Source organism: Lissotriton vulgaris, chromosome 10 (genome assembly GCF_964263255.1).
Source record: "Lissotriton vulgaris chromosome 10, aLisVul1.2, whole genome shotgun sequence".
Lineage (NCBI taxonomy): Eukaryota > Metazoa > Chordata > Amphibia > Caudata > Salamandridae > Lissotriton > Lissotriton vulgaris.
The window spans coordinates 160319920-160347897 of record NC_141698.1 but is presented as its reverse complement, the minus strand read 5'-3'; the positions used below and the strand labels follow the sequence as shown (position 1 = coordinate 160347897).

Sequence of the window (27978 nt, the reverse complement as noted above, 5' to 3'; positions counted from 1 at the left end):
GCGATTACATCAGGTGAGTACGGTATTCTTGTCTCCTTTAACTTAGCATGAAATATCGGAGAAAAACTATCCACCCAAGGCTGTGGTGTGATCCTTCCACCAACATTTCGGTCTGTAATTAGCAGTATGTGGCAATAAGATGTCTGCATAGAACAACATTATTTTATATTCTACGTTTCTCTCCCCGTTTAGCCTCCCGTCACCCAGTCATTCTGCTCTTTCCCACCCTTTGATGTAGCAGAAATCACAACATTGGCCTGTCTGATATAAATGTCTGTTATAAAATAAGAGGTTTGCATTATTCCCTTAATGGGTAACGGTTATGAAAAATAAAGAATTAGCAAGAGATAAAATTGCCAAAGATTCGCCCTTCGTTGCTAGTGCTGCACCAGGGTAATACTAGGCAGCCATCGAGAGTGCCACCAGCGAGGCGATAGCAGATTGTTAATAGGAGCATACATTTCTGAACTATTTACAGGTAAGGGGTCAGCAAAATGTCACTTTTTCTGCTCCATCAAAACTTTTGGCCATTTGTCTCCTTCACCTCACATCTGAAGTTAACAGTTCATGCTACATCCTCAAATATCATACAGTGTGTTCTCCTTTTCATACCCCCAAAAAATCCTTATTTTAGTAAAAAACAAAAGTCGAGGCCTGGAATTTTTAAATCTCATATTAATCAAGGCACTAAGTACTCCCCCAAAAGGGGCAGGAGTGGCACTTTGTTTGAAGTCTGGTGCATAAGAGAAAAATCCTAACAAGATTAAAACATGCATAAGCATTGTTGGTATTTTTATAGGATAACAATTTTCGGGTTAACAATTCTCTTGATATTAGCGGTAATGCAATTTGAGTGTCATAAGAGATATGGAATAGTTTCAGCCCATCTCATGTTGATTCTAGATTGTCCTTATTAATCTGTTTATTGCATTTTTAATAGAAAGAACAACTCAAATGAAGAAACCCCACAAATGAAATACACAAACAATGGAATGAAAACAATCCCAAAATAACTAGGCAGGTGGGCAACAGCAGAACAACAATGAACAGGCTAATAGTCCCATCATAATGGGTACTGGACAGCAAGTGGGCCAATGATAGTTAAAGATGCACTAGGGATTAACCCTATAGCCCGGGAGCTGCCCCCCCCGGTCAAAATGCCATTCAGTTGCACCATTCAGCGCACAGGCAAATCAGTTTTAAGCCACCCGGCGATGGTCCGTAGGGCAGCGGGGGTGCTAGAAGCAGGGGGGATAGTGGCGGAGCATACGGACAAAGCAAGCGGGCAGCATAAGGCCTCTGTGCCCCTGATTCTCTCTTGTCTATACAAATGTGGACAAGCTGCCAGAATTGCATCCCAGGAGGGCAGCAAAGGAACTCACTGCATTCCCCAAGCTTCTTCCCTGCACAGCGCCTCTCTCTCGTAGTCTGCCCACTTGGTCAATTCCCTGCTCCAACCACCCAAATCAGGGCAAGGGGCGGATTTCCAGCTCTTCGTTAGCTGTCTCCTTTCAACTAGTAGGGTCAAGTCCGTAAATCGGTCCATCACTTTGCTAACCAGGCTACAAGCATGTAAGCCCAGTAGGCAAAGTTGCAGAGTGCACTCGAATTGCCTATCCATGCCCCGCTGTTTTGCCAGCATGACTGAAACCCAATACAAGGCTAGGGTTGGGCAGAACCTTACCATATGGAAGAACTCCCTTCTCCAGTGCACAACAGTGAGGGCAGTCTACCGATGCCCTGGGGAACATAGTGAACAGTCTCCTGGGAGTGAGGTACGTCTGATGCAAAAATAAGAAATGAATAAGCTTGAATCTGGCATTCCTGATACCTTGGGGGTAGACGTCAGTATCGACTTCCAGGCAGAATGTGACGGCACTGGGCCCAGGTCCACCTCCCACCGGAGTCGTAGGTGCAGGAGGCCCTGTTGTGCTCCTCTTACCAAAGCCCGGTACAATAGAGTCATCGCCTTAGTCATTCCAGAAATAAAATGATAATGGAGGCATTCATGTTCAATAGGATACGAAGAACCTATCTTCCACCACTTGCAAACCCAACCCATCAAGGCTCCGCGCAACAAGAATTGCCCCGCTGGTTTGCCATAAGTCTCTCTGAGACTTTGGAATGAAGTCAGTTGACCTCCAGTAAAAAGATCCCCATAATATTTACACCCGCGTCAGGCCATGCCTCCAGGCCGGTCCAGCCTCCGAAAAGTGGCAGTACTAGGTCTTCCGTTAGAGGATTTCATAAGAGTATGGGGGGTCTAGTGTGGGTTCTCTGTAAGGCCCTCCCCCATGCATACTGCGCTGCTCGGATAAGGACGCTCTCCCCTTGGGTAATCGAGGATGGAATTTAATAATTTGTTTACCAGAAATGCATGTTTGTTGTATAGATCGGAAAACTTCCTCCGTGCAATTACCCGTATCCCACATAAGAGATTTTAAAAGAAAATCGCTGTGAATGCTCCTTCTTGATGAGACTAACACAGCTGTGTGTGGATCCTGTATCAAGTAATTGACGTCTGGAGAGTGAGAATTGCTACACCAGCAATATCAAGAGAGCTGTAACCATGTGTTCTCTTGGTCTGTAGAAATCTATACACTATTCTTTACACAACCATTTGGGAACTTATTGATAAAAAGACACGATCACATTGTGTTATGATATGTTCCTCTTTACAACTGAGTGCACCATAAAAGGTTCAGACAGGCCACATTGTTCTTGACTATTTTCTTGAGGACAGTGTTTGAGCTTCTCAAGTTTCATGCTCTAGGCTGTGTGCTATACTTTTCCAACAACAATCTCTTTTTAGTCAGCGACACACCTGCTTCTTTCGTTTCCATGGTCCATTTTTTTCCATGGCAAACCATTCTTTTTTTTTTGTTGCTTCAGTTCCACCCTCTTCGTCAGAGACGGCCTGGGATTCAGGGTACCACTTTATTATACTTTGAGCTTTTGTTGTTGCACAAAGCCAAAGGATGTTGGAGTTAAGACTGGACTATCGACGAAATACTAGATATAGTCAGACTCTAAGGGTATCCGTAATTAAAATGCAAGAGAAGAATTTACATATAATGGATATCGGGAGAGATCTATACATTCTTTGGTTAGTCTGAAAACTGACCCATCTTTTGCTCTGCGATGGCTAGACCTGCCCTGGCCTAGCTGGGTAAGTAAGCCCTGTGCAGCTGAATATACCATTTTGCATAAGATCACTGAAACAATAACACGGTTATGAGGAATTCATTCTGAGCTCTTGTTGAGATCCTTGAATGAGAGTCAAACATCAAAAGTCAAAACATGCTTTTTTTACGCAAACTCCTAATTACTATTTGTCTCCCAATTTGCATGCTGTAGTAACTGTTTGTGCATTAAAAATTGTTTCTCTAATTGGATGTCATGATTTAATGAACTATTGTTGAAAAACAAAAATTTTAAAAAAAATGCAAAGTGCGTTTGTTTGAGCATGTCACAACTAGCAGATATTTGTAAATGATTCACAGTGGATTGGCGGCTGTCTTGATATTTGCATGACTTTAACGTGTTCCATGTATTCTTTAGAGTGGCAAACCTCAAACCTCTAAGCATGGCACTTTGACCGATCGTGGTCGGGTAGGTTCTACCAAACTCAATTATTATTCGTCGTCTGCAAAAAATAATCTTTGTTTCATCTAGAAATCTTAAACGGTTCACAAAATTGAGTAAATCTTGTTTTTGTAATCACCATGTAGCCTTCATCTTGCACATTCTGTGTAGCCATTGGATGCAACAAATAGGCAAAAGTGTGATCTGATGTTCCATGCCATCGACAGTGGAAACTTCTTGACTTACAGTCAGCCCGGTTGGAAGGTGTACATTTTCAATGACCAGACGATCTCCAAGACGTGTATATGAACCTGTACGTAGGGAGTCCAGTTGGTCAGTTAGTGATTTCTTTGCCTGATATTCATAGTGCTAAAGTACACTTGCCCGTAGAAGGGCAGATGGGCAAGTGGGCAGATGGGCAAGTAGGCAAAGGCAAGCTCTGGTGATGAAGATTAAGACCAACCACAAAAATTGAGAGTTGACCTTAGTTCACACCATTAAGCAAAGTTTAACCACCACTTTGACTGTAAGTTGATGAGGTTCCCACCTGTAGGTGACATTAGTTAACAAGGGAGATTTTCTGGGTTGCTGGATGACCTGTTTTCTGGGTTTGGGTCTGGGAATGACTTGTCCAAAAATATGTTTGAGAATCTTGCCTCTTTTGACTTGGCAGCTCTGTCTACAACCGCAGTTCTGCAGTAGTTAACTAACACATTAGACACCTTTCTTTGGCGCGTTGTGGTGACGCCTTATCTGGGTTTGTTTCACTGCTTTGTGCATGACCATTATTTGTTGTGGTGGCAGAATGTGGTTGAAGGCTGGCATTTAAGAGGGACACACCGCTGGCCAGCAGTGCATGCGGAATATGCTGGTGTAGCTTCATTGGTTTGTTGTATGTTCCTCCAAATACAGTTTTTCTCAAAATATTTATGTTGGGCAGCTCTCTACCTTTAAAGTAAAAAGAGCGCGGATAGGTTCAAATCGATATCCATGCTCTAGTGTGTTATCTATTTATTTATAGATTCTCCCCTTCAAATTTAAATGCCGGAAGTGGTTCTCGGATTCAGCTCTGGCATTAACTTTTATAAAATTCTTCTGCAAGTAAATCATAATTTTTAACAGATTTTAGTTTTTTCCGTTTTCAAATTACTTTAAAGGTAAAATTCTGTCAACCATAAGAAAGTTCAACATGGCTCTGACCATTTTTATTTTGGGTGTTGTATTTATTTTGCTCAATCATAATGGGGGCCATCGCGTTTAATTGCCTTTAGTGTTTTTATGCAGAACATGTTGTTTATATGCTGAGCTTACTCCCTGAGAATTGTATTACTTTGGCTTTTACGCTATTCAAAATTTTGATAAAACTGGTTATACAGAAATCATGCCAACACAATTCATGGTAAGAAAACCAAATCAATAAGGCCCTTATTCTGAAGTTGCCGATAACTGTGGTGGTACTCCCAGATCCGATTTACTGACTCCAGACAGTATTGCCAGTATTGCCAGTTACGGGCCACTGCGCGTTTTGGCCCAGAATGGGGATTAACATGCTGTTCTGGAATTACGGGTCCAAACAGTATCCAAATCCAGGCTTGTTTTCTGATCACATTTTTCTTGTGCTTTCAGCAGGTGAAAAATGTGTGCAGGAGAGCATTTCTTTTTTTTATTGTGCAGGGTGGTAATTCCACAAAAAACATGGGGAATTACCACTCCGCACACCTCAGAATGGGAGCCCAAGTGGAGAAATATAAGTTTGGATTTTCAGCTGTATTGCCAATGCCAGTTGGTGGTGCTGGACACCTTTCTTTTCGATGCTGAAACTGTGACACTCCCATTACTGCCTTTGCTCCTGTAGTTTGAGCAGGCTGGAGCTGCAGCACCTCCAACCATTAGGTGCATCTCCCATGATCTCAATATGACGTTCCCAACACACGTCCTTAATTAGTGGGAGAAAATAAAATTTGCTTTGGTAATATTTTCAGTCCCCCGTAAAAAAAAAAGCCAGGGTTTTGTTTTCAGTGAGTAATGCATGTCGAACTTGGAAAAACTAAAACGATTTCAGAAGATTACTAATAGATAGGTGTCCAACCTTAATCCAAGAAGGCCAGGCCTATGCCAAATTTCAGGGGACCACTGTCGGTGTAAACGCCTGACATTAGATTATTTGTAAATGTATTTCCTGAGGAAATTATGAAAATCTTGCTTTGACTTCCAGCCCTCATTGCCCAATTTACTTTGACATGGCCCTGGCCCGGCGGACCAATGTTGGACACGTCTGAGGCTGTAGAACAAAACACATGTTTTCATCTGTGAAAGCAGCATTTGCCTTGCATTCGTAGCCTTCATTATGAGTTTCTGACTTCTACAGGAGACATGGAAGCTGGCCATTCAGAGGGCCAAGCACATGCCTGATCCATGGGCCCAGTTTCACATCGAGGACATTGAAACCGAGCACGCGACTCGATACAGGTCTGTAACCTTCTGGAAGCAGGGATTGGCACTTGCCCGTTTGGTGCAGGGTGGTGTACTATGCTGTGTTGTGGTGTATTTCTTACGTGCATGAACACTTTACCTTCTTGGCATTGAGCAGATTATACCAACATAAAACTAAGAAAAAGTAAAACAGATTGTATTCAGCCTAAAATGCGAGTTAAAAAAGATCTCTTTTGAACAAGGCCAAAGAACTTTGACAGCGCAGAGAGGGCGGTAATTCCATTCTAAAAGTTGTTTCACTATAAGAAGGTGGGCGCATTTTGGGGACCTTCAAAAGAAATGTTCATCTCGAACTTACAGTACAAGACAGATTGTATATCTTAAATTAGTTTTTTTAAAAGAAGATGGAGCCAGATCATAAACCACCTTGTGAAAGATGGTGAGAGATTTAAATTGAATTCTCTGTGCGTGCAGAAGCCAGTGGAGCTCGAATATAATGTGGTAATATGGTCTTTGATTGTGTGTTTGCGTCAAGTTGAGCGGCAGCATTTTGAACCCATTACACTTGCCTTACCTGCAAATTTCGGGTGGTTAAGGGCCAGATGTACGACCGTTTTTTGTGGTCGCAAACGGGAGATCAGCCCTGGCATGAATAATAATAAGGCATGCAATTTGCGACCCCATTGGAAATCGCAAACAGTGTCTGCAACACTGTTGTACATTCACTTTTGCGAGTCACAATTTACGACTCTCAAAAGTGAGTGGTCGTACATCTGGCCCTAAATTACAAGCATTAGCATAATCTATCTGCAGCTAGATTCGCCTGATAAATACTTGTTTGTGGAAATTCAAGATAATAAAATGGCACATTTTTAAAAAATCAATTGTACAATCAATTTTGAAATGCCAGAAGCAAGTGAAATTAACTTTACAGATCTGGGCTTCAAACGAAAACTTAGCGTCTAAATTGACTCTAAGGAGGTCATTAGGATGGCGGGCGGACTTCGCCAGCCATCCTCACGGGGATTGGGACCGCCCGCCATAAGGGCGGGGGTCCCGTGGTGGGGATTATGATGCGCCCGCCACAGTGGCGGGCGCATTCCTCATTTTTAACATTGTGGAGGGCGGTGCTCTCTGCACCGCCCGCCACAATGCTAAAAATGCATGTATGCATTTGCATACACGAAGCGGCAGGCACCGCGCGGTGCGCTGCTGCTTTGTGTATGCAAATGCTGGAGGGGTCCCACAGGTACCCCCCCCGTGTGCACCCCCTACCTCTCCTTCACTCTGGGGGCCTGCAGGGGCCCCCCAGAGTGAAGACCGCATGCCTTTCCGTGGCGGCATCTAACCAAGCCCATCATAATATGACTGGCGGTGTCTAATAGACACCGCCACCATATTAAATCTTTCCGTCCTGGATTGCCCTCGCCAGGCTGGCGGTGGCTACCGCCAGCCTGGTGGGGGCAATCCGCCAGCCATCCTAATGGGCCCCTTAGACTTTTGACCATGTTCACGGGGGGGGGGAAAGTAATGGGCCCACAATGCTGAGCAATAGAGTTGCGTTCCATTTTGCAACACAGTTTTTAAAAAGTGTTAAAAAGTTAGCAGCCATCAATTGCAAACAAAATGCTATGCAAAAGCCTCACGTCCTGCCTTGTCCGCAACTAGATCAAGAGGGGCTCTCCTGTCAGAGGTTAAGCTTCGGTCCAACGCGTGTGCCACAGGCGCATTTCAGCATGAACCTGAGTGACGGGCTGTGTATGTATGTGTTGTTTATTCTGATATACAAATCAACTTCCCTCAGATTTCTTCAGCCCTAAACTCCTCTTTCTGTCATGCCCATGCTCACTGTCTCAGCCAACAAGTTTGCTTTTTCATTGATATTGGCCTACAAAAATACCACTCTTTCATAAAACTTGGTTTCATAGGCATACGATTTTGTTACGTTGGATCTCCTTACTTTCCTAAATAAAAATTTGAAAAGAGGCACATTTTCTAACTTTCACTTGAGCACCACTGCATATCAGAGTAACTGAGAGATAATTGATAGGTGCCTTTTGCTTCTAAAAAGGACTGTAGTTAAGCAGAACAAGCATTTACAATGCAATGGTTTCGCCTTTTGAAAAGTTTGAGCTATTGGCATTGTAAATGACAACATTTTTATTTATGTGTTAGTTTTGAAAACAGATAAATAATTGGCATTGTCATTTACAGTGCCAATAGCTTAATCTCTCGCAAATGCACACACAAACACACAGACCCCCCCCCCCCACACAGAGAGCCCCACATGAAATCAAATGCTGTAGAATGCACTTGGTGGTGAATAAATGCATGTGCTGTCACCGACACACGGCTGTATATCTGTCCCTGTCTCCTTGGTGGGGTCTCTCTGATCCGGTATTGTGAACACAGCCGCTCCTGGCAGGTTTGAGCTATCAGCCTGGCGTCCCTAGATGGCATCGGGGAGGAGGTTGAGACAGGGGACGGGGGTGGGACACAGGGCTACCAGGTCGAACGGTGCATACAGCATCCTCAGGAAGGGGCCTGGAGCGCAGTGGGGACAGGCGCCTGCAGCAGCTGCAGCGCACAGAACGTTGGAAACACTGATTCGTGCTGTGGCACTCTAGAACAGAAGCGTATTAATGCATCCTCAATCAGGCGGGGTGTGTGCTGGCTATATTTAGAGGGACGAGTGACAACTAATTACAGACCAAGCGACTCCCAGCGGCAAACATGCCTGGTGTGACAGGCAAAATGTGGACACAGCTATCTTCTCGCTTGTACACTCACGTTAGTAGGTCAAATAATAAAAAATAAAAAAATTAGGTAGCTGTAATGGGGTAATGATTTATTGGGAGAATATTGCGATGGGAGGGGGAGCCATAACACTGAGAATATCAACAAGTCAAAATGCGACAGATTCAAGTTTTATTAATAAGCCCCGGTCATGACTAGTAGGATATCTCAAAATGTTGCAAACTCATTGAGCGTTTCTTGCCTCTTATGCTGACAAAAAACTTTTAGCAGAAAAAGACACTGATCCAATCAAGTAGACCAGGGGAAAACACGGTCACGGAGCCCATAATCTAAAGATGTAAACCAGATAAATTATTATTTTGGGTTAAAAGGGCTCCCAATAATCAGGAAAATCGCAGTTGTCTCCGAATGACATGAATAAACAGCCCCTCAGTATAGAACTTCCTATTTGAAACCGGTGTGCAGCAGTCCTTCACCCATGCCGATTGCAGATCAAGTTAAGTCTATTACAATGCGGCGCTAGACAGTGAAGAGTGTCTGAGACCTTTAGTTACAGACCGTGTGGCTCTTGCGTTACAAAGACTGTGAGGAGCTTGAGCAGGTGGTAAATGTCTAAGTAAAACCCTTCGGTAAAGAGAATAACACGCAGAGCAGCACAGGCTAATTCAATCAATATCCGCACAGTTTTCACCCATTCCAAGAGGTGTAAACTCATAATAGGAGTGTAAAAGGGCAAAGGCGCTTTAACAGTAATTGCGGCTGGCCGGGGTCCCTGCCCATGCACTCCTGACTCATGATCTGAGCCTTCAGTTTATACTATGGTGGAGAAGGCACGCCTCAAACTCTCGCAGTCTAACCTCCTTCAAAACCCGAAAGCTCCAATGCGTAGAGCTTCAGTAACGTGCCATACACATACTGTTGCTTGTATTCGCACCCTTCTATGCCACCCTAAACAGTTACCCCACTAGCTGGTAACAGCGCTATATAAAGAAATAACTTGGCAGCAGTCCCCTTATCAGCCGCTCCGTTGGCCCCCACCAATGTCGGCGCCACCTGCGCCCCAGAAGCAACTCTGTACGGTGCTGACGCATCACCGGCCCAACAAACTAAACACTACACCACAACAGAGCCGAAGCCATCTCCACAACACACACGACAGCAGGGGAATGTCGGGGTGCAGGCAGCCGCAAGCTGTCCCGAGCCCTGCACTTAACTTCAGCATCCCAGTCACACATTCGCCCCCTCCTGATCCCGCAGTGAGATCACGGCCTGGGCCTCCCATCACTGCTGTTGCCGGGGTAACTGAGAACACAACATTGGCATGACTGCTGCACTGCGAGTCGCGCGGAGTGGGAGGGCGGGGGCCACAGTTATAGACGAGGCACATTTCTGAATGAGAGAGGTACTATTATGAAGCCGTGCATAATGGAAGGCAAAGCGCAGTTGTCTCCGAATGACATGAATAAACAGCCCCTCAGTATAGAACTTCCTATTTGAAACCGGTGTGCAGCAGTCCTTCACGCATGCGGATTGCAGATCAAGTTAAGTCTATTACAATGTGCACATGCCAGAAGGCTAAGAATACCACATATGTGCAGAAAAAAAGTAAAAAACAAAACCTTCAGAAACAACAATCCCTGGCCTTCAAACATATATTACAGATTGTGTACTGAAAGCAGTCACCCCTGCGGATAGACTCGATAACATAAGGCAATACAGGAAGCATGCCAGAATGGATTCAGCATAGTAGAAATATAGATGCCGCCGAAATTAACAATCGTGCCCTATAGCCCCTATTAACTAAATAAATCTTCACTTACAGCAAGTCCGTGGCAAACAGTCACCATACCAACGAGGTAGAAATCACCTGACCAGTTGGCGCTGAAGAACTATAAGGACATACGTGAGCTGAGTAAGACGTGCACTGATAGGTTAGTGCTATTGTCAATGGTAAACAAACACGGAATGTTGGAGTCCGCCGCGTCGTGAAGTCATGAAGCCATTGTAGAACAGTGAAAACTGAAAATAACGATGCATAGACGTTCGCTGCATAGTGATGATAATGTCACCCTGAAATGGTAATAGTGAAAACAACATAGAAATGAACCAGTGACGGTGCCGAAGAACGTGAGCTTAGTAAGACATGCGCTGATAGGGTAGCGCTATTGCCAATGGTAAACAAACACGGAACGTTGGAGTCCGCCGCGCAGTGAAGTAATGAAGCCATTGTGCAATAGAGTTAGTGATGCGCACGCGTGCGCGAAAAAGTGCGGCTCACACTGATATTTCGTAGTTGATTGTTTTTCTTTTCCGATGGGTGCAGTGCGGCTTCTTTAAGACAAGCACCTACGAGGACAGGGGGGGGGGGGTGGGAGAGGACACGGACGGCGGGAGGGGGCGGGAGAGGACACAGGGGGCGTGAGGGGGGGCGGGAGAGAACACGAACGGCGGGAGGGAGGCGGGAAACGTGCCAGGGAAAAACACTCACGATGCCCAGGACAGCAGCAAGCACGGCCCGGCCGGACCAGATTCGGGGGCGTTCCCGGCTTTTGGCTGAGCATGACGTAGCCAAAAGCCAAAAATTCTCGGGAACGCCCCCGAATCTGGTCCGGCCATGACGGACGCCTCTTTGTTCCAATGGCTAGCCTCCATTTATGGAGCTAGCCAATGAGACAGAGGGGCGTATTCAAGGCACCCATACTAGAAACTACAGATTTCTCTGGAGCCGGAGCTTACAGCTCCGTTCCCCAGCGAAACCTAAAAAAGGACTGTCCATTTAACCAATGCATCCTTTCCTACAGAAAGACTGTCCTTCCAGCAGTGTCCTGCCTGCCCATAAGCAGCCTTTTTTTAATAGAAATCCATCATATCAAATTAGTGCAGTAAAATAATAAAAGTGATTACGCTTAGCGTTTTCGAAAAGAATTACTGAAGTCTGTAATTTAAGAACCAAGGTATAGCGGAATACTTTCAATAAGATTACCGAAAGTAAACCTTTTAGATTAGGGGGCATGTTTACAATAGAAATAATGTGAATTTGAATATATTAGAAATGTGTAAGGAATACGCCATCATAACTATGAGATGTAAGAATCAAAAAGGGGAAGAAAGGAGTTGAAAAAGTACTTTTTTTGTGTTCACACACGCAGAAATGTATGTACAACTCCTACATACACACTTTCTTATATACACGTATATGTCCGCAAGAAGTATGACCTTGTAAAGAATGTCAGTTTCACCTACCTAAGGCCTGACCATGCCGTCTCAAAATATGACCGCCCCAAAGACTCACTGAGCCCGCTACAGACTGAAGTTCCCACTTAAAGAAGCCTAGTTCCCTAAAAATGCTATCCCTTTAAAGTGGACCCCTCAAAGAGAGACTGTACTTCCAAGGGAAAGATGATCCCTTTGTATAACGTTTAACCTCAAAACCCTGGAAATACAATTATTGTGCCCACCACATTGTTGCTCATTGAACCTCGAAAGAAAGTTTCCCTTTGCCACTTTTTTGTTGTAATTGAACGTGTGGCATCCAGAGCTGGGCAGATGTCCACGGCGAGCGCCTAACTCGCTGAGCCACCCAGGAGACTCCCACTCTTGAAGAAGGACTGTACACCCTCATGAGGCTGGGTCATCCTTCACCGGGGCAGCTGGGACACTGGGTTCTTTTTAGGACCATTAAGCGCCCCCAGAGAGCACATGTCAGAGGAAACGTGGTCTGGTCTGGATGGAAATGTATCCGTACTCTCGCCAGCAGCCCTCAACCCCCCCCCCCCCCCCCCCCCGCACCCCGAGTGTCATATAAATAGGAGTTGGGTCTGTAATTCCTCTGTTTCTCACCGTTTTATAGTCGCCTCACACAGGCCTAGAATAGCTCCGCGTCTCTCACTCGTGAGACCCCGGCCCTGGCCCGACCCTGGCTGCAGGCTCCCCCGAGGGCTCCGCGTGTCTCCCGGGAAGGCGAGCGTTTGGCATGTGGAGCTGGAAATGGACGCGCTGCTGTCCACCCTGTCATTCTGGCCATGATGCCTATTGCAGGGACCATAAATAGGGTGACCAACCAACCGTCCGTAAATTTCACGGACCGTCCGTCATTTTAGTATGATGTCTGTAAGGCGTCCGTAATTCGGGGATCTGAAATTACAGACGCCTTACAGGCATCACACTAAAATCGAAATCGGAAATTTTAGTAAGGAATGCTGTTTCACGTGCGAGAGGCCCCGTGAGTTTCAAAGATTTCACTCGGGCCTCTCGCTCTTATCTTTTAATCTGTAGAGGCTGCTGCCTGCAGCCCCCCCCCTCCCCCTTCCCAAACTTTGCGCAGACTGGAGTGGCCCATTGTCCTTCTGAGACTGCAGCTAATTAGTACTTTAGAATGACAATGGGCCCAATTGTAGTGACAGCATGGGACTAGTGCAAAACATTCTGCTTTTGTCTTGGCGCCATGCTGTAGAAAATAAAAATAGAATAACTAACAGCGTTTTCACTGTATATTTAAAAGACAGATTTCAACATACACATACAAAATTGCTATTTATTAATGTTTATTGTTACCAGCACAAATCTTGATTGAAGAAAGGGCCCGATGTCGCTTTGCAAAGCTGCACGCATACTGAAAAACTGTGAAGTGCACGATTGGCTCAACCTTATATAAACTTATTTTGACATGTTTTTATTTTGGTTGTCTATTTACACACACATATATATATATATATATATATATAATTGTGCCACCTCCTCTGATATGTCTGTAAAACTTATTTTTGTCCAAAAATTTTGTCCTGAATTTTGACCTTCTTTCTTGACTTTTTGTCCTGAATTTTGACCCTTTGCCCTGAATTTTTACGCTGACCATCCTGAATTTGCACCCATGCCAGTTGGTTACCCTAACCATAAAAGTAATACAAGGCCAAGTCACAATGAGCGGTTTCCATTACGCTGCCTTCAATCAATCAGTAGATTTGTCGAGCACTACTTTGCACCCGTGAGGATATCCAGGCGCTAGGATACCAGTGTTACTTCGCCAGGGTTAGGAGTAATGGGGAGCTGGAAGGTTAGTAACCAGTGGCACTGCATGGCGCACCCCCTGGGCCTTGTGAAAGTGCAGTACAAGCTCCCCTTGGAGCTTTTGCTTTCATTATTTACTTAAATGCCGCAAGGCTTTTTTGAAGGCACAGATAAATCCCTTTGTGGTGAATGCGGAGCTGTGCAGGTGTTCCCAAATGACCAATGCAAAAACAACAGTTGATGGACAGAATGCAGAACAATGTTATACATTCACCCCATTACAGAGTTCTGGGCCTAAATGCATCGTTTTTTTGCTCACCATGCCATTCCAGTTTGAACCCAGTCATATGCAAATCAGTCTTGACCCGGTTCTTCATGGGAACAGTCAGCCACGGCCGGCAGTGGGAGTACCTGCAGGGCGGTGACGTGGGGAGGGGCAGGGTGGGGGGTAGTAATGTATGGATTACGGAGTTTTACCGGTAAGTAAACATTTAAAAAAATAAAACGAATTCCGTTGCGCGCACTGCGTCGCATTTGGGGATGCAGTGCACTCAACGAAATTCGTTTTATTTATTTAAATGTTTACTTACCTGGGAAGGTTTGGCTAAACTGGAATTTTTTACCCAAAATTTCTGTTAAATAAAACAGCCGTGTTCAAGTCCTTATGAATTTTAAAAAATGGGGGGAGTGGGGAGGGGGTTAAAAAAAGGGACTCCATTTTTAGCAGCAATTAAAAAAGAAATCCTTCCGACCTTTGCAACTTGTCTATGGCAGAGACTTCTTGAGTGATATATTTCTTCTGTAAAGGGTAAAAAGTCATGAGTGTGTTATGGTTTACTGGTGTCAGATATTGAGTGTCTGTCCCTGCGAAAGGTACTGTTGTTTCTGAGCATCCCAAAATACTTGAAATACATGAAATATTTGAGCACTACTGTAAAGATGGGCTCTTAAACAGTTAGCCCTTCTTTTTGAGTTCCCAGGATGAGGTGGTGGGATTCCGGAAGGCCAGCCCCTCTGATTCCAACTGGCACGCATGCACCTAAATCCAGGGATTACAAAGGATTTCCTTCAGAGTGGGGAATAGCATGCGCGCCTGGGAATACCAGGTCCAATTCAACAAGTTTTTACCCATTCCTGAGGAAATAGCTGTTCCAAATCCACCCCTGTTTTCTACCTACTTGGAACAGACGGTAAATGTGCTCACAGGGTATTTTCAGGGCCTTGGTGCTTGGGGTGCAGCGGGAGAGCAGCGTGTGTGAGGGGAGAGCTGGGGGAACATTTGATGCTCCCCCCATGGTGCAGCACGTGGGAGGGAAGGGGCAAGGGTAGAACCAAACAAGGCTCCAGGTTTTGAGTCTCCAGGTCCAGAATTTCCAAGTCTATGCATTCTGATACGGTAATCCCGGGTCTGGAAACACTAGGCTTCGTAGAAGGGCAAGAATGGTATTCTTCAAGTATACCGCTTCAGCCACGTATAATGCGGGCCGTACTGTCGCTGAAAACTGCTATGATGTCTCGCTGGCCATGCAAGTGGCACCGTTCCTTCTATGGTTGAATGACAAGAATCCATTTGAACTTTTTAGGTACAATGCCGTCAGTAGGCAGTGGGTCGAAGACCAAGTTCTTATCAAGATGGCAGCTCAGGTAAGCATAAAGACTTGTAAATTCTTTAATATAATTTTTGAGGACTAGCACAATGCTTCGATGTTGCCGCAATGCAGAGGTGGCCAGAGGGGATCCACTTTGCCTGACCCATGTCAAATATTTGGGATAACCAGAGCAGTGTAACGAATTTCCCCTTTTTGAGTAACTGTTTGTCAATTGATCTCATGATATAAATATATATAAGTTGTGTGTTGCATTGCAGGATGGTTGCTATGCCTTACATAGGGAGGTGTCAGAAGACTTAACTCCTTCGACGCTCATGACGAGCTCAGCTCGTCATGGTGTACACCTCCATACACTCATGACGAGCTGAGCTCGTCATGAACAATGGGAATCAACATAACTCAGCACAGGAGGAAAATAACACTAGCATCGATGGTGTTAAAAGGTTAAAACGAAAAACCCTCCGTGCTGATTTTGAAAGCTAACATGTTAAGTGATAGACTACATCTTTGTAGGGTAGATTTCTGTAGGAGACGCAAGCTGGGAATCCTTGGCCGGGATACGCTCCTTGTGTGGGGCTCTGCTTGTGAGATGGAACCTGCTCAGCAGAAGAGACGTGTGATGTTTACTGTGGTCGTTTCCACACATGGTAGTTTGATAAGTGTCTCGATGAGTCCTCTCTCGGCCTCTGCAGAGCCTCAGCCTGCCCCACCTTTTATCCTGGGAGATCAGGATGGGCAGGCGGAGGAGAACAGAGAGACTGCAAAGAAATGAGACCGGGCAACCCCACTCAAACCCCTCCCTCACTGTTGAACCCCAGGATAGAAGTCCATGCCAAGCAGGGTTGTCTGCCAGCAAGTACAGGTACATGATGTCTTTTAGGATTCCCGGAATCATTACGTTTTAAAGCCCAATTTATGACTACCTTGGCCTCATTGAACATTTACTTCAGTGCAAACTCTCCTAGGCTGTATGTGTCTCTAGAGGGGACAGGTGGCATGGAGACTTAGTTAATGGGATATAAGCTCAAGTTACCAGACTGTGGCAAAACATATTTCTGCTTGGCATGTGCCCTGGAGGTCACAGGGTCCTGACTTTGTCCCAGTGGAGGCTTGCAGCTCCTTACAGGCTATTTTGCACAGGGGAATCCCCCGATGGGCCTGACAGAAGCTGCCTTTTCATGAGTACAGCCAATGCATGGCAGAAAAAAAGCGGAGCTGGCACACCACAGCCATGGCTTTTGCGAATCAGCGGGCTTACATGATGACCTACATTTAGGGAGAACCAGTAAGGAAATATCGTTAGATTTATTTAAAAAAAAGAACATGAATGCATGTCTTGAGCAAGACGTCTCACCCGTAGCCCCTGCAAGCTTGCAGGAAATCACTGGGGGTCAATGAGAGATAGCACATCCTGCCAAAGTCTTATAACATACATTTTATATTTCTTTGATCGTTATTCAGTCAGTCTCATTTAAGGTACAAGCGGAAACTCTGGCAGCAGCTTTAATGTGCATTCTGTTTTTTATCTTCCAGCCTTTTGGCCGTGGCGCAATGAGGGAGTGCTTCAGAACGTAAGTGACTCCAATTGTAGGTCCCTCCGCCTGTCTGTGTTGTGGTTGCGAAGGAAGCGAGCTGTGCAGGCCCGCGCCTGGTGGATAGTGGCATACTTGGGATGTTGATGTTGCTGTTTGATGTCCATGGATGATGTTTCAGGGTCGGGGCTTATGACTGAGCCGATGCATATACAGTCTGATTGTGCCTCCCCTCAGATAGTCCATTGTTTCCAAGGGAGGACATTCATCTTGGTCTCAGCCAGGGCAATGGTTTGTACCAATATGCAGGGGTTCCCTGTCTAATTTATTGCAGCACCAGTGGGACGGTGGCAGAAATAGGGTGGGACCTTCCTCCTCTGGCCACTGCTCTGCTGCCAACAGGTGAGAATGCCATGCCCACAGATTCATTTTAGGAAAGGGTTTATATGGTTAGTCTGATGATGCCCTTGTGCCAGCAGCCAGCCCCAGAGGGAACTCTACCTGCAGTTGCAGTACCCATGCCACCAGGGAGCAGAGACACTTACAACCCGCGGGTACAGCCACGGAGCGCCCACTGGTATCCTGTCCACATGGGGGTGAAGTCAGACAGCTGCCGGCTGTGATCCCACAAGGATACCATATTCGCACGTCATACTCTTTTTCACGCTTGTTACTAGTCCAGTCACCAGTGCTGTGGTTTATAAAGTCTCAGTGCCCGATCGCAGTGTACCAGTCGCCCTGCCCTCTAGTCCCAGGTTCCTTCTTATAACCGAGCTACCTTCTACAAGCTATCTTACACGTGTCTCAGATAGACCTCTCCAGTGGGCAGCCTAGAACCGGTACCGCACCTACTGGTCCAGAAATCCTGCTGCAAACAGTGAAACAGCAGCAAGTGCCTTGTACCCCTGAGACCTACTGACTACGCATGAACCATGCATCCTTGAGAACGTCTCCATCGTCTGGACCAGTGGTCTTCAAACTTTTTAATGCACCCCCTTCCCCCAGTGATAAAAAAAATCATCGGGCATCCCCTCCACATTTTTCACAATTATTCTGTTAAATTAGCAAAGTGTTAATATGTCTAGACTTATTTAACATTGCAGTTAATTTCTTGTACTGTTTTAAACAAGCAATCAAATACATGATACCAAACATACTATTCTGATCAGGCATGCCATACTAACATTTAAAGTTATCCACAGTGTAATTATTGGGGGTGGGGGTGGAGGTGTTGAAGAGTATTTAGAGTCTCTTCCCTTTTGACACCTACTCCCAGCTTGGATATGAATGACAACACTTATTAGTGATGGCCCATTACAGAGTGGTTTATTGTTCTCATTTTTCCCCAGCTTAAAACAAAGCCCTGTTATCAGCATATTGGTTCTTTTAGCCGGAGCCTGGCGTTCCCCCTGGGATCATTTGAGGCCCCACAGTTTGAAGACCCCTGGTCTAGACATTCCTTGCCCACCCCCCCAGTTTGAAGACCCCTGGTCTAGACATTCCTTGCCCACCCCCCCCAGTTTGAAGACCCCTGGTCTAGACATTCCTTGCCCACCCCCCCAGTTTGAAGACCCCTGGTCTAGACATTCCTTGCCTGCCCCCCAGTTTGAAGACCCCTGGTCTAGACATTCCTTGCCCACCCCCCCAGTTTGAAGACCCCTGGTCTAGACATTCCTTGCCCACCCCCCCAGTTTGAAGACCCCTGGTCTAGACATTCCTTGGCCGCCCCCCAGTTTGAAGACCCCTGGTCTAGACATTCCTTGCCCACCCCCCAGTTTGAAACCCCCTGGTCTAGACATTCGTTGCCCGCCCCCCAGTTTGAAGGCCCCTATCTAGACATTCCTTGCTGCCATCCAGCCTCCTTATCCTGGTGCCCCAGTAGCCAGGCCACCTTGACATTCCTTGCCCACCCCCCTGTTTGAAGACCCCTGGTCTAGACATTCCTTGTCCGCCCCCCAGTTTGAAGACCCCTGGTCTAGACATTCCTTGCCCAGCCCCCAGTTTTAAGACCCTTGGTCTAGACATTCCTTGCCCACCCCCCAGTTTGAAAACCCCTGGTCTAGACATTCCTTGCCCGCCCCCCAGTTTGAAGACCCCTAGTCTAGACATTCCTTGCCCACCCCCCTGTTTGAAGACCCTTGGTCTAGACATTCCTTGCCCACCCCCCTGTTTGAAGACCCTTGGTCTAGACATTCCTTGCCCACCCCCCAGTTTGAAAACCCCTGGTCTAGACATTCCTTGCCCGCCCCCCAGTTTGAAGACCCCTAGTCTAGACATTCCTTGCCCACCCCCCTGTTTGAAGACCCTTGGTCTAGACATTCCTTGCCCACCCCCCAGTTTGAAAACCCCTGGTCTAGACATTCCTTGCCCGCCCCCCAGTTTGAAGACCCCTAGTCTAGACATTCCTTGCCCACCCCCCTGTTTGAAGACCCCTGGTCTAGATATTCCTTGTCCGCCCCCCAGTTTGAAAACCCCTGGTCTAGACATTCCTTGCCCGCCCCCCTGTTTGAAGACCCCTGGTCTAGACATTCCTTGCCCGCCCCCCAGTTTGAAGACCCCTGGTCTAGACATTCCTTGCCCGCCCCCAGTTTGAAGACCCCTGGTCTAGACATTCCTTGCCCCCCCCCAGTTTGAAGACCCCTGGTCTAGACATTCCTTGCCTGCCCCCCAGTTTGAAGACCCCTGGTCTAGACATTCCTTGCCCGCCCCCAGTTTGAAGACCCCTAGTCTAGACATTCCTTGCCCACCCCCCTGTTTGAAGCCCCCTGGTCTAGACATTCCTTGTCCGCCCCCCAGTTTGAAGACCCCTGGTCTAGACATTCCTTGCCCGCCCCCAGTTTGAAGACCCCTGGTCTAGACATTCCTTGCCTGCCCCCCAGTTTGAAGACCCCTGGTCTAGACATTCCTTGCTACCATCCAGCCTCCTTACCCTGGTGCCCCAGTAGCCAAGCCACCTTGATGAATAACACTGGCTACATTAGTTTCTGGCAGTGCCCCCTGCGTCACTGTTATTGTTGCTACCCTGGTGCACGTTCTTCGGCAGGGAGCTGTTTCCTGGGCTGCTGTTGTCATACATTTAACAAGGAAAACTAATCATTAATGCTGCTTTGCACGGTATGTTTGCACACGTGTGTACATATCTTTTTTCCCACAGAGCCAGGAGGGCGGGTTTTTTTGAAGCAATTTTTTGCTAGTTAATGCACAGTGGCTCTTAGCGAAATTGCTTCCAGTGAAATTATTCTGAGCAGCATATTTAATTTGGGCACCTTTTGCGGAAATCATATATTTGTGGTGATTTTACAGGTGTCGCTTGGGTTTCCTTGCCGTCGGGTGTTTTATCTGTGCACATTCTCACCTTGCAAGATACCTCCTGGTTCTCTTTTTGTGACATCTGCAGACCGCAGGAGCCTGTTCTTGCTTTCTCAGCCTTGCAGGCTTCAACCCACAATTATTCGTTCAGATCCGAGTGAAAGGAACAAAGAAAGGGTGTAATTTACAGCTCACAGCTACCAGATGTTTAAGAAGCGCATAGAGTAAAATTAGAAAGCATCCACCAGTGTTCAGTCCAACATCAAATAGCCTGTGGCTTTTTAACAAAAAATAAGATTTGCACAGCACATAATTTACACGCGTGCTCCACCAGCACAGGTTACTGCTCTAGCTAGAAGGTAAAAGGCAACCACTTGCGCCTTTGAAAATTGTTCTTGTGATTTATCTGCTCTTATACTTGATGATTTATGCTTAATTTTCTCACCCCATGTTGACATAAATCATGCATTGCGTGCCGCACACATTACGAACTTGTGCATACATTGTGGCTTTGTGATGACATGCCCTGTATGCAAACATACATTGCAACACCTTTGAAATGCAAGTCACACACCTGAGTCTGCAAGCGGTCACGGTGTAAACTTTAACCTGATCCTGGTCCGTGCGGTGGAATTCAGAAATAATAGTGATGTACAAGCACACTGCCCCAATGACTTCTTTTTTTGTAGATTTCAGATGATTGTATGTATTTCTAACTGCCCAGCACCCATACTATTAGCTGTAATTCCACAAGGCGTGATTTGAGCTAGAGCCGGTGGCGAGGTAGCCTTGGCACCAGCGGATTATCCTAAGAGTAGTTTGTGGATTGATAGCTTTCTTCAATAAGAGTGCTTAGTGCCACAGGTTCTAGCTTAACTTTAGTTTACATTTTATATAGTGCTACTCTACCTGTAGAATACGTGTTGGCCTGCTTTATAGTGATAGAGAGCAAGGTCTGTTTGTAATAATCACCTCACACAAAAACGGGGTAGGAAACTGAGCTGAAAAAGTTAACTTTGTTTTTTAGACATCGTGCTTAATGATCAACTTTATTTCGATGTATAGCCCTGAAGCACTATAAACAAGCATTACCATTACCACAACTTAATGCTGTTCAATGCATTGTCCTTGAAAAGGACTGGATCTCAGTGCAACACTTCTTTGAACCGTGATTGGACATCCTTGGAGTGGCAAGGGATAGCGTGAAAGTCTTCGTAGTACAAGGGCGCTGGCCGTGGCCATGCATCGAACCCCCGTTAACCATCAGTACCTTATATTCAGGAAAAAAAAACTCACTTGTCTTTTCTCAACATGTTGTGCATGCTTGGCTCCTAATCCATAAGCTCCTTTAAGTATTTCCATTTGTATAGCTGTGCATGTATACTGGCTGTGTACATTCATTCACTCAATCCACTGATCCCGCTTAACGACCGCATTGGGTGCCAGTGTGCAGCAGTCCAAGCCGCAGAACAATTTCAATCTCGTCTCTTAACCTTCCTCGCATTCTTATCAAATAAATCATGTTTTTATTTACCTTTCATTTCCCTGAAAATGGCGCTCTAGCTTTTAGATCCTTAAAACATAAACCTTTTCTTGCACCAAATTACCAGTTGCTCTCAACCCCGTGTTCCACACCCTTTTGGTTTCCCTTCAGTTTTTATCTTCACTTTGATTTTAGAATAGAGGCTGAGCTCGAGGTTTCAATGCCTGTACAGGAGATGGGTCCAAAAAATGCCTAGTGCAAACATTCATGGGGAAGTCAATAGAAGTAAAGCTACCGGGTTGTGAAGGTAGAGGCGACTAACACTGTATGGGACAAGGAATGTACTTCTGGAATTGAATGCAGGTAATTTGCATCCTTCGAGGTACCCCTTCAGCGCCTTTCTGATGCATGCACAGGCATTAAAAAAGCCTCTGAAAGCGGAACATGCGCTGCACGGCGTTGTCAACATCCTCCGAACTGTGGGACATGGACATGAAGAGACTCATTGTGCGGGATAAATACACCGTGCACCCGGGGCTTGCAGCCAGGTATGAACATGCCTGCTGGAAATTTACCAGGGTTTTTACCGGGCCTAGTAGCAGCAGCTGCTGTTTTGGTAATTGAGCAATATATGTAGCTAGTAAGGGTAAAAAAGAGCAATTTTAATCGTGAAATAAAAGTGCCAACTTAAACTAATAGACCCCATTTGATCCAAATAACAGTTTTCGGGATCCAGTTAGAATTATCTTCTTAGCCGATTAGTATTTATGTAAAAACGAGTAGAAACCATTTATAACTGGACTACTGGAATTTCAAGCTTTAGACAGAAATGCAGTAAGAAACCTTTTATGAATAAGGAGGTTGGCGAGTGAACGTTTAATTAAGCATAACGAACACAGATCAGATCTGCGACCCGCTTTGAGACTCTGTATCTGGGATTTGTGCGTGGCCATACTGTACACTTCTGTCTCACATTTAGATAGCAGTTTATACTTTGTCAGTGATTGCGCTCTTTTTTTGCATTTTAAAACAAGCATTCACATTTCTTTTAATGCTGCGCTTACTGCTGGATTGGGCAATGTTCGATGCTGCCTGAAAGCCTGGTTTATTATTGGAATATCAATAGAGCACGCAGACAGAATCTGGAGCATGCCACACCTGCTGCCTTGGTATGCTTACTTTGGCCATGATTGGCCTGAGCAGTGACTCAGTACCTGTGCCTGTATGTCAGAGTGCCCCAGATTAAAGACCGGAATATGAGACGTGTAGGTAGGAACCCTTTGTACCATGTCAGATGAGTCCTTTTTTTAGGTATTGTAACTTCTTCCACAGTTACAGAAAGTTTGCTTGCAGCATCCTTGGCTCAATGTCGCAACCCCTGAACTGTGACCCACAACCCCGTCTACTTCAAGCACCATGCACAGTGAGCTTGGAAATAGAAATGGCCCTCAAGCAAATACCAAAGAAAGCCTCTCACACTAATGAGTCCTCATGAAGCGATTCGCTTTTTGGACTCTTTGGAGGTGTGAGTTGTTGAGAAAGGCTTAGGTGAATAGACCAGCGTTCTTTGTTCTCACTGGATGCCACATTAAAGTCAAATGCTTTATTTCTTTCTCTATAAAGGAAAGTTGTATTCTAGTTCTCAGCCATTGCATTTCTATAGACCAGGGTCCTCCAATGTCGGTCCTGGCGGGCCGGATCTATGCCAGATTTTGAGCATATACCCATTTAGATAAATGTAGTTATCTTAAACCAGTCATCAATCCGGCCCTCCAGGACCGACCTTGGAGAACCCTGCTTAGACATTAGGAGCTTTATGATTAATATTTTAACTAAAGATCTACTCCGAGGCTCATATTGTGCGAAACAGGCCAAATGTAGAATGGAGAAGAACCACACCCCTCTTGCTGAGCTTAGTACCTTCATTGGTTGGGATTCATTAACAATCTTTACTTGACCTCATCAAGGTAAAGTCAGTGGCAGAACAAACCTCCTGTAAATGGTGCCCTTCATCGAATCTGTATTTAGCTTGAGGATGTGGCTACTTGTCAAGAGGAAACTGTCCAGCACCACAGCACACCAAGCCTGCAGATTATGACCTTGGTAGCTCAAAGCCGCTTCTGGTTACAGATTATTGCATAGTACGAATGGATCCTCTGTACCCAACATGGAGTCACTAACTCATGTTCTTATTAGATTGTGGGGTAATCATTTCCTGATATGTTGTTATAGCGAATCCAGGTGCAGAGAGCTGAGTTTAGTGTCAGATTGTGAAGCATCCTTTTGGAGTTCGGACCATCATAGCTGTCAGGGATGGGAACTGTGGTTACGCCGGGCACTCTTGTCGTTCTTACTGGGAAAAGAATGCTGGACTCCAAAGTGACCCAGGTAGAGGTAATCGCCCTCTTTGGTGCCACTTCAAACCTTCTTAATAGTAAAGCATGTCTGGAATGTGTGAGGAGGCTTCTTCATCTGCATGGGTTTGTTGCATATAAGTAGAGTCCATTCTCCTCCTCTGTTCTATAGAATAATACAGGCTCCCTTCCCTCAGTCGTATTGGGCTCCTCACAAATTACTATAAATATAGGGTTCCTTAGCGTCAGCTACAGAAATGATATAAAGTGTCAGAGTACGGTGATGGCACTCTGTTTTTCATCTGTTTATTCACTCTGCTGCTGCAGGATTTTGGTTAAGGTGAAATCATGGACCAGGTATTTGGAAAAAAGTAACAGTCGTCTGCCATTTGTGATCATATAATGTCTCTGGCTACAAGCCGCTACTTACTACCATATCCATTAGCTTTGCGCCCTAACTGTGGGCCTGACTTCACTAATGTTCCTTTAATGTACGTGCAATGATGCTCCAGAAAGTATCTACAGGAGAACACTGTGCATGCACATATGCCCAGTTAGAAACCTATTTGGGTGTTTGCAAACTCATTGAATCTGTCAATTTATCAGCAAATGTGCCATCCTCCCTCCAGCTGCATTCAGAGGTACAGATACTAGTCTAAGTGCGTATAAAGCGTTGAACTCACTTCTTCTTGATATTGGCAAGGTTTTATTTAGGAGTACAAGGACAATTTTTTTTATAATTGACTACAAAAGACAAATTAGAGCATCAAAACGTAATATGTTCTAGTAGGAAATTAGGGGTAAATATTATAGTAGCAATGAAATAAATTATGACCCAAAATTCAAACGAGGTAAAAAACGCAGCACAAATTTTATGATGTATCAAAAGTGTTTCATAAGGAGTTGAACACTGCTTTTCACCTAGAACATTTCACCTTATCGTCTAAGTTGAGCTTTGCGTCTTTGGCTTCTTTTGACCAAAAGTGATGATTGTTTTGAGAACTGTACTGGGGAGGACGGGTTTGGAGAGGATTTCCATGTTGCCAGTAATTCCTTTATTTGTTGCTTCTTTCGTATAGACTCTTTTGTTAATATACTTGTATCTGCCGTGATAAAAAGAATATATTTTGGGATCTAAACACTAGTCTTATCCACGTGGTTACTCTTATCACAATAGTCTTCTGTGAATTGGATAGCAATTAGTTATTGCTTATTTGCCAAAGAAGAATTTTATAAGTGTTATATAATACAAAATAATGCATATAAAAAAAGCAATGGGTCAGAATGAAGAGTTCTGAGTATGCCACTGTGTAAAATATTTAGAACACTGTGGTAAAGTTGCTGAGAATGAAGCTATTTTTTACGCTGAGCTGGACATGCCTCCGTAGTCCTGCTTTTTATAAGCGGTGCGCTCATTCAGCTGCTGAAAGTGAACAATTGCCAGATTTACCAAGAAAACGTGGAAGATATATATCGCCAAGTTTCTTTTTCCTGTGTAGAGCGAGCACTTACCATCAGCAAGCACTAAGGTTACTAGATTACTCTATTTCACCAGGGACACAATGATCCTGGCCTTGTTCGATCCCATATCAATGTGTTCAGGTGTGGAGGTTAAAATGGATCCCCCGAAGAAGCTCCCCAAATGTATTTGTTAAAGAAAAACTCAGGTGAGGAGATCTTCTTCTTTGGAATGAAGAATGAATCATTTTACTGTAGGGTCAAAATGATCTGGTGTTGAAAGATGTAGAGAAAAACATACAAGTTTTAGTAGCACAGTGAGAGGAGCACTTACCACCACCTGTTTATAGACTACATTTAGCGCCGAACAACAGAAAATGCGCTGCGGTAGGGTGAATCTTAGGATCTTAAAAGTGAAATAAGAAACAATAACTACATTGAGTCACCTAATGTCTGGTGACCTGTACGTGACCTCGTACTTCACCTGAAGCCAATTTAGTAACTTAAGTCCTACTAAGCTGCAGTTGCAGCTCCTCTGCTTAGGCGGAGGCGCGTCACCCCCACTGCCAGGAGCAGCAGAGAAAGGAAAAAAATAAAATGATAATAACGGAATGTTATTATCATTTTATTTTTTCCTCCCGCTGCAGCACTGCGTGAGGGGGCGGGCGGAGCTGCCGGGGAGGAGTGGTAGAACATTCCGGTGCACAATGACTATTTGGTCGGCCCTCTCAGGCCGCCCAAAACAGTAATGCTTATTCCCCTGTTCTCCATGCAGGCTGCATTACAGCCTGCATGGAGAACATGTCCACCCCTCCAGCCCCTGGCTGAGCTCCATGTTACGACGCTCAGACCAATAACCACACTCCTTTGGAGCGTTGTGATTGGCTTAGGGTTGGGATCCTGGCTGCCTGCTTCCTGTTCCAACCTGGAGTCGGACACAGGTTAGCAGGAGAGAAGACGCAGGACCCAACAGCGACAGCAAGGTAAGGGTTTTTGTTGTTGATTTTTTTAAACAGCCCCCACCCGCAAGCTGTGCCGGCCGCCCCTGCTAAGCTGAGGGTTCCTCCAAAATTCTATAATGCGAAGTGTGACATTCTGGCAGATCCACTTAAGTGTTATTGTTTAACCTAAGTGTCGAGTGATAAAAGTAGGCTAATAATCCAAGCAAGATGTTGGAGGCCTTGACTACCAGAGCTCTGCCAGTTTTAGAAATGGGTGGAGAGCAGGTTGCTCCCAACTGAGGTGAAGCAGTTCTTGGCAACTGGTACAGTGAGGAAATCAACATAAGTGATAACACCCAGGACAAAAGCCGGATCTTTTAATCTTGCCTTAAGTGCTGTCAGATTAACTAACGAACAAAAGTGATGAGTTGGGCAGATAGTGATAAGAGGGAACCCTATGGTACTCTTCAAGTGAGGGAAGAAAAAAACTCCAGTTTTACGATCTGGAAGTTGTTATAAAAGAATTATAGAATCCGGTTCGCAACACTTTTGGACACCAAGATCTTTTAATCTGCGGAACAGAGTCCAGGGACCAACCATGCAGAAGGCTATGAGGAGCTGCATAACCTCTTGGCCTGTAGAGTGGGATGTATAGCACCATGTGGGAGCAGGCTAATAGCCCCAAACTTTACTTCGGTCAGTATACCCAATAGTTAATTGCTAAAAATAACAACACAAAAAACTTTTGCTATTATTACTACTATAATAAGTAGGGGCATGGGCCCAATGTTTGTATGCCAAGGCTGTCTAGTACTGATTCCACCTCATCAGGGCCAAACTGGTGAACCAAAAGAAGCTCTGGCAAAAAATGCTCAAATAGCCCCTTCCATTCATCTCCTCTAGCGATCTCTCTCTTTCCATCCATTCTATGTCTCTCCTTCTCTCCTCTAAATCTTCTCGGTCTCTGATTGCTTTCTCTCCTCCATCTTCCACCCCTTTCTTACTCTCCTTCCTGAAGCCTCCCAGCACCCGTTGCAGTTACCCTGGGGTGCTGGGGAAAGGGACAGAGGCACCAGAAGCTGCCCTGGGCTTTCAAAACCAGCTTCAAATGGCTCCAGCCCACTGGGGAAATGCCTGGCGGATTAAAAGGCCTGCCCTGTCTTGCTCCTTATGCCTCCCTATGCCTCTTTTCCCCTCTGCTCTACTCTTCCTGCTTCTTTATCTCACTCCTTTCTGTTTCTTCTGCTTGGTCAAAGTCTGATGATCAAAAATTCATCCCGGTCCCTTAAAAAAGAGCTGGAGCTCACCACCAGCAACAACCAGCTCCAAATAAGCACTGACACTTGTGACCTGCGTTGTCACGCTGCAAGCAGAATTCTTTGTTCTACAGAAATCTCACTACAGCAATTGTTTATTTAATTACTCTTATTTGCGGTGCTCCAAGTACAGAAAGATATTTCAAAGATCAAAGTACCAGTTCAGACCTTGTTGTTATATCTACACCACACC

At 45.3% G+C, this 27978-nt stretch overlaps 1 protein-coding gene across 6 annotated transcripts in view; it reads left to right on the top strand.

Annotated features, from left to right (window-relative positions):
* The window catches only part of EEF2K (eukaryotic elongation factor 2 kinase), a 259662-nt gene that overhangs the window by 82255 nt on the left and 149429 nt on the right, over positions 1-27978 (top strand). For 4 of the 6 annotated variants that reach the window (XM_086940768.1, XM_086940770.1, XM_086940767.1 and 1 more), the window contains exons 4-7: positions 3562-3612; positions 5954-6054; positions 15366-15426; positions 16926-16963. In XM_086940768.1, coding sequence (XP_086796894.1) covers positions 3562-3612; positions 5954-6054; positions 15366-15426; positions 16926-16963 — 251 coding nt within the window. The remainder of the gene's footprint in view (positions 1-3561; positions 3613-5953; positions 6055-15365; positions 15427-16925; positions 16964-27978) is intronic. The other 2 variants (XM_086940769.1, XM_086940766.1) reach the window with 1 other exon arrangement.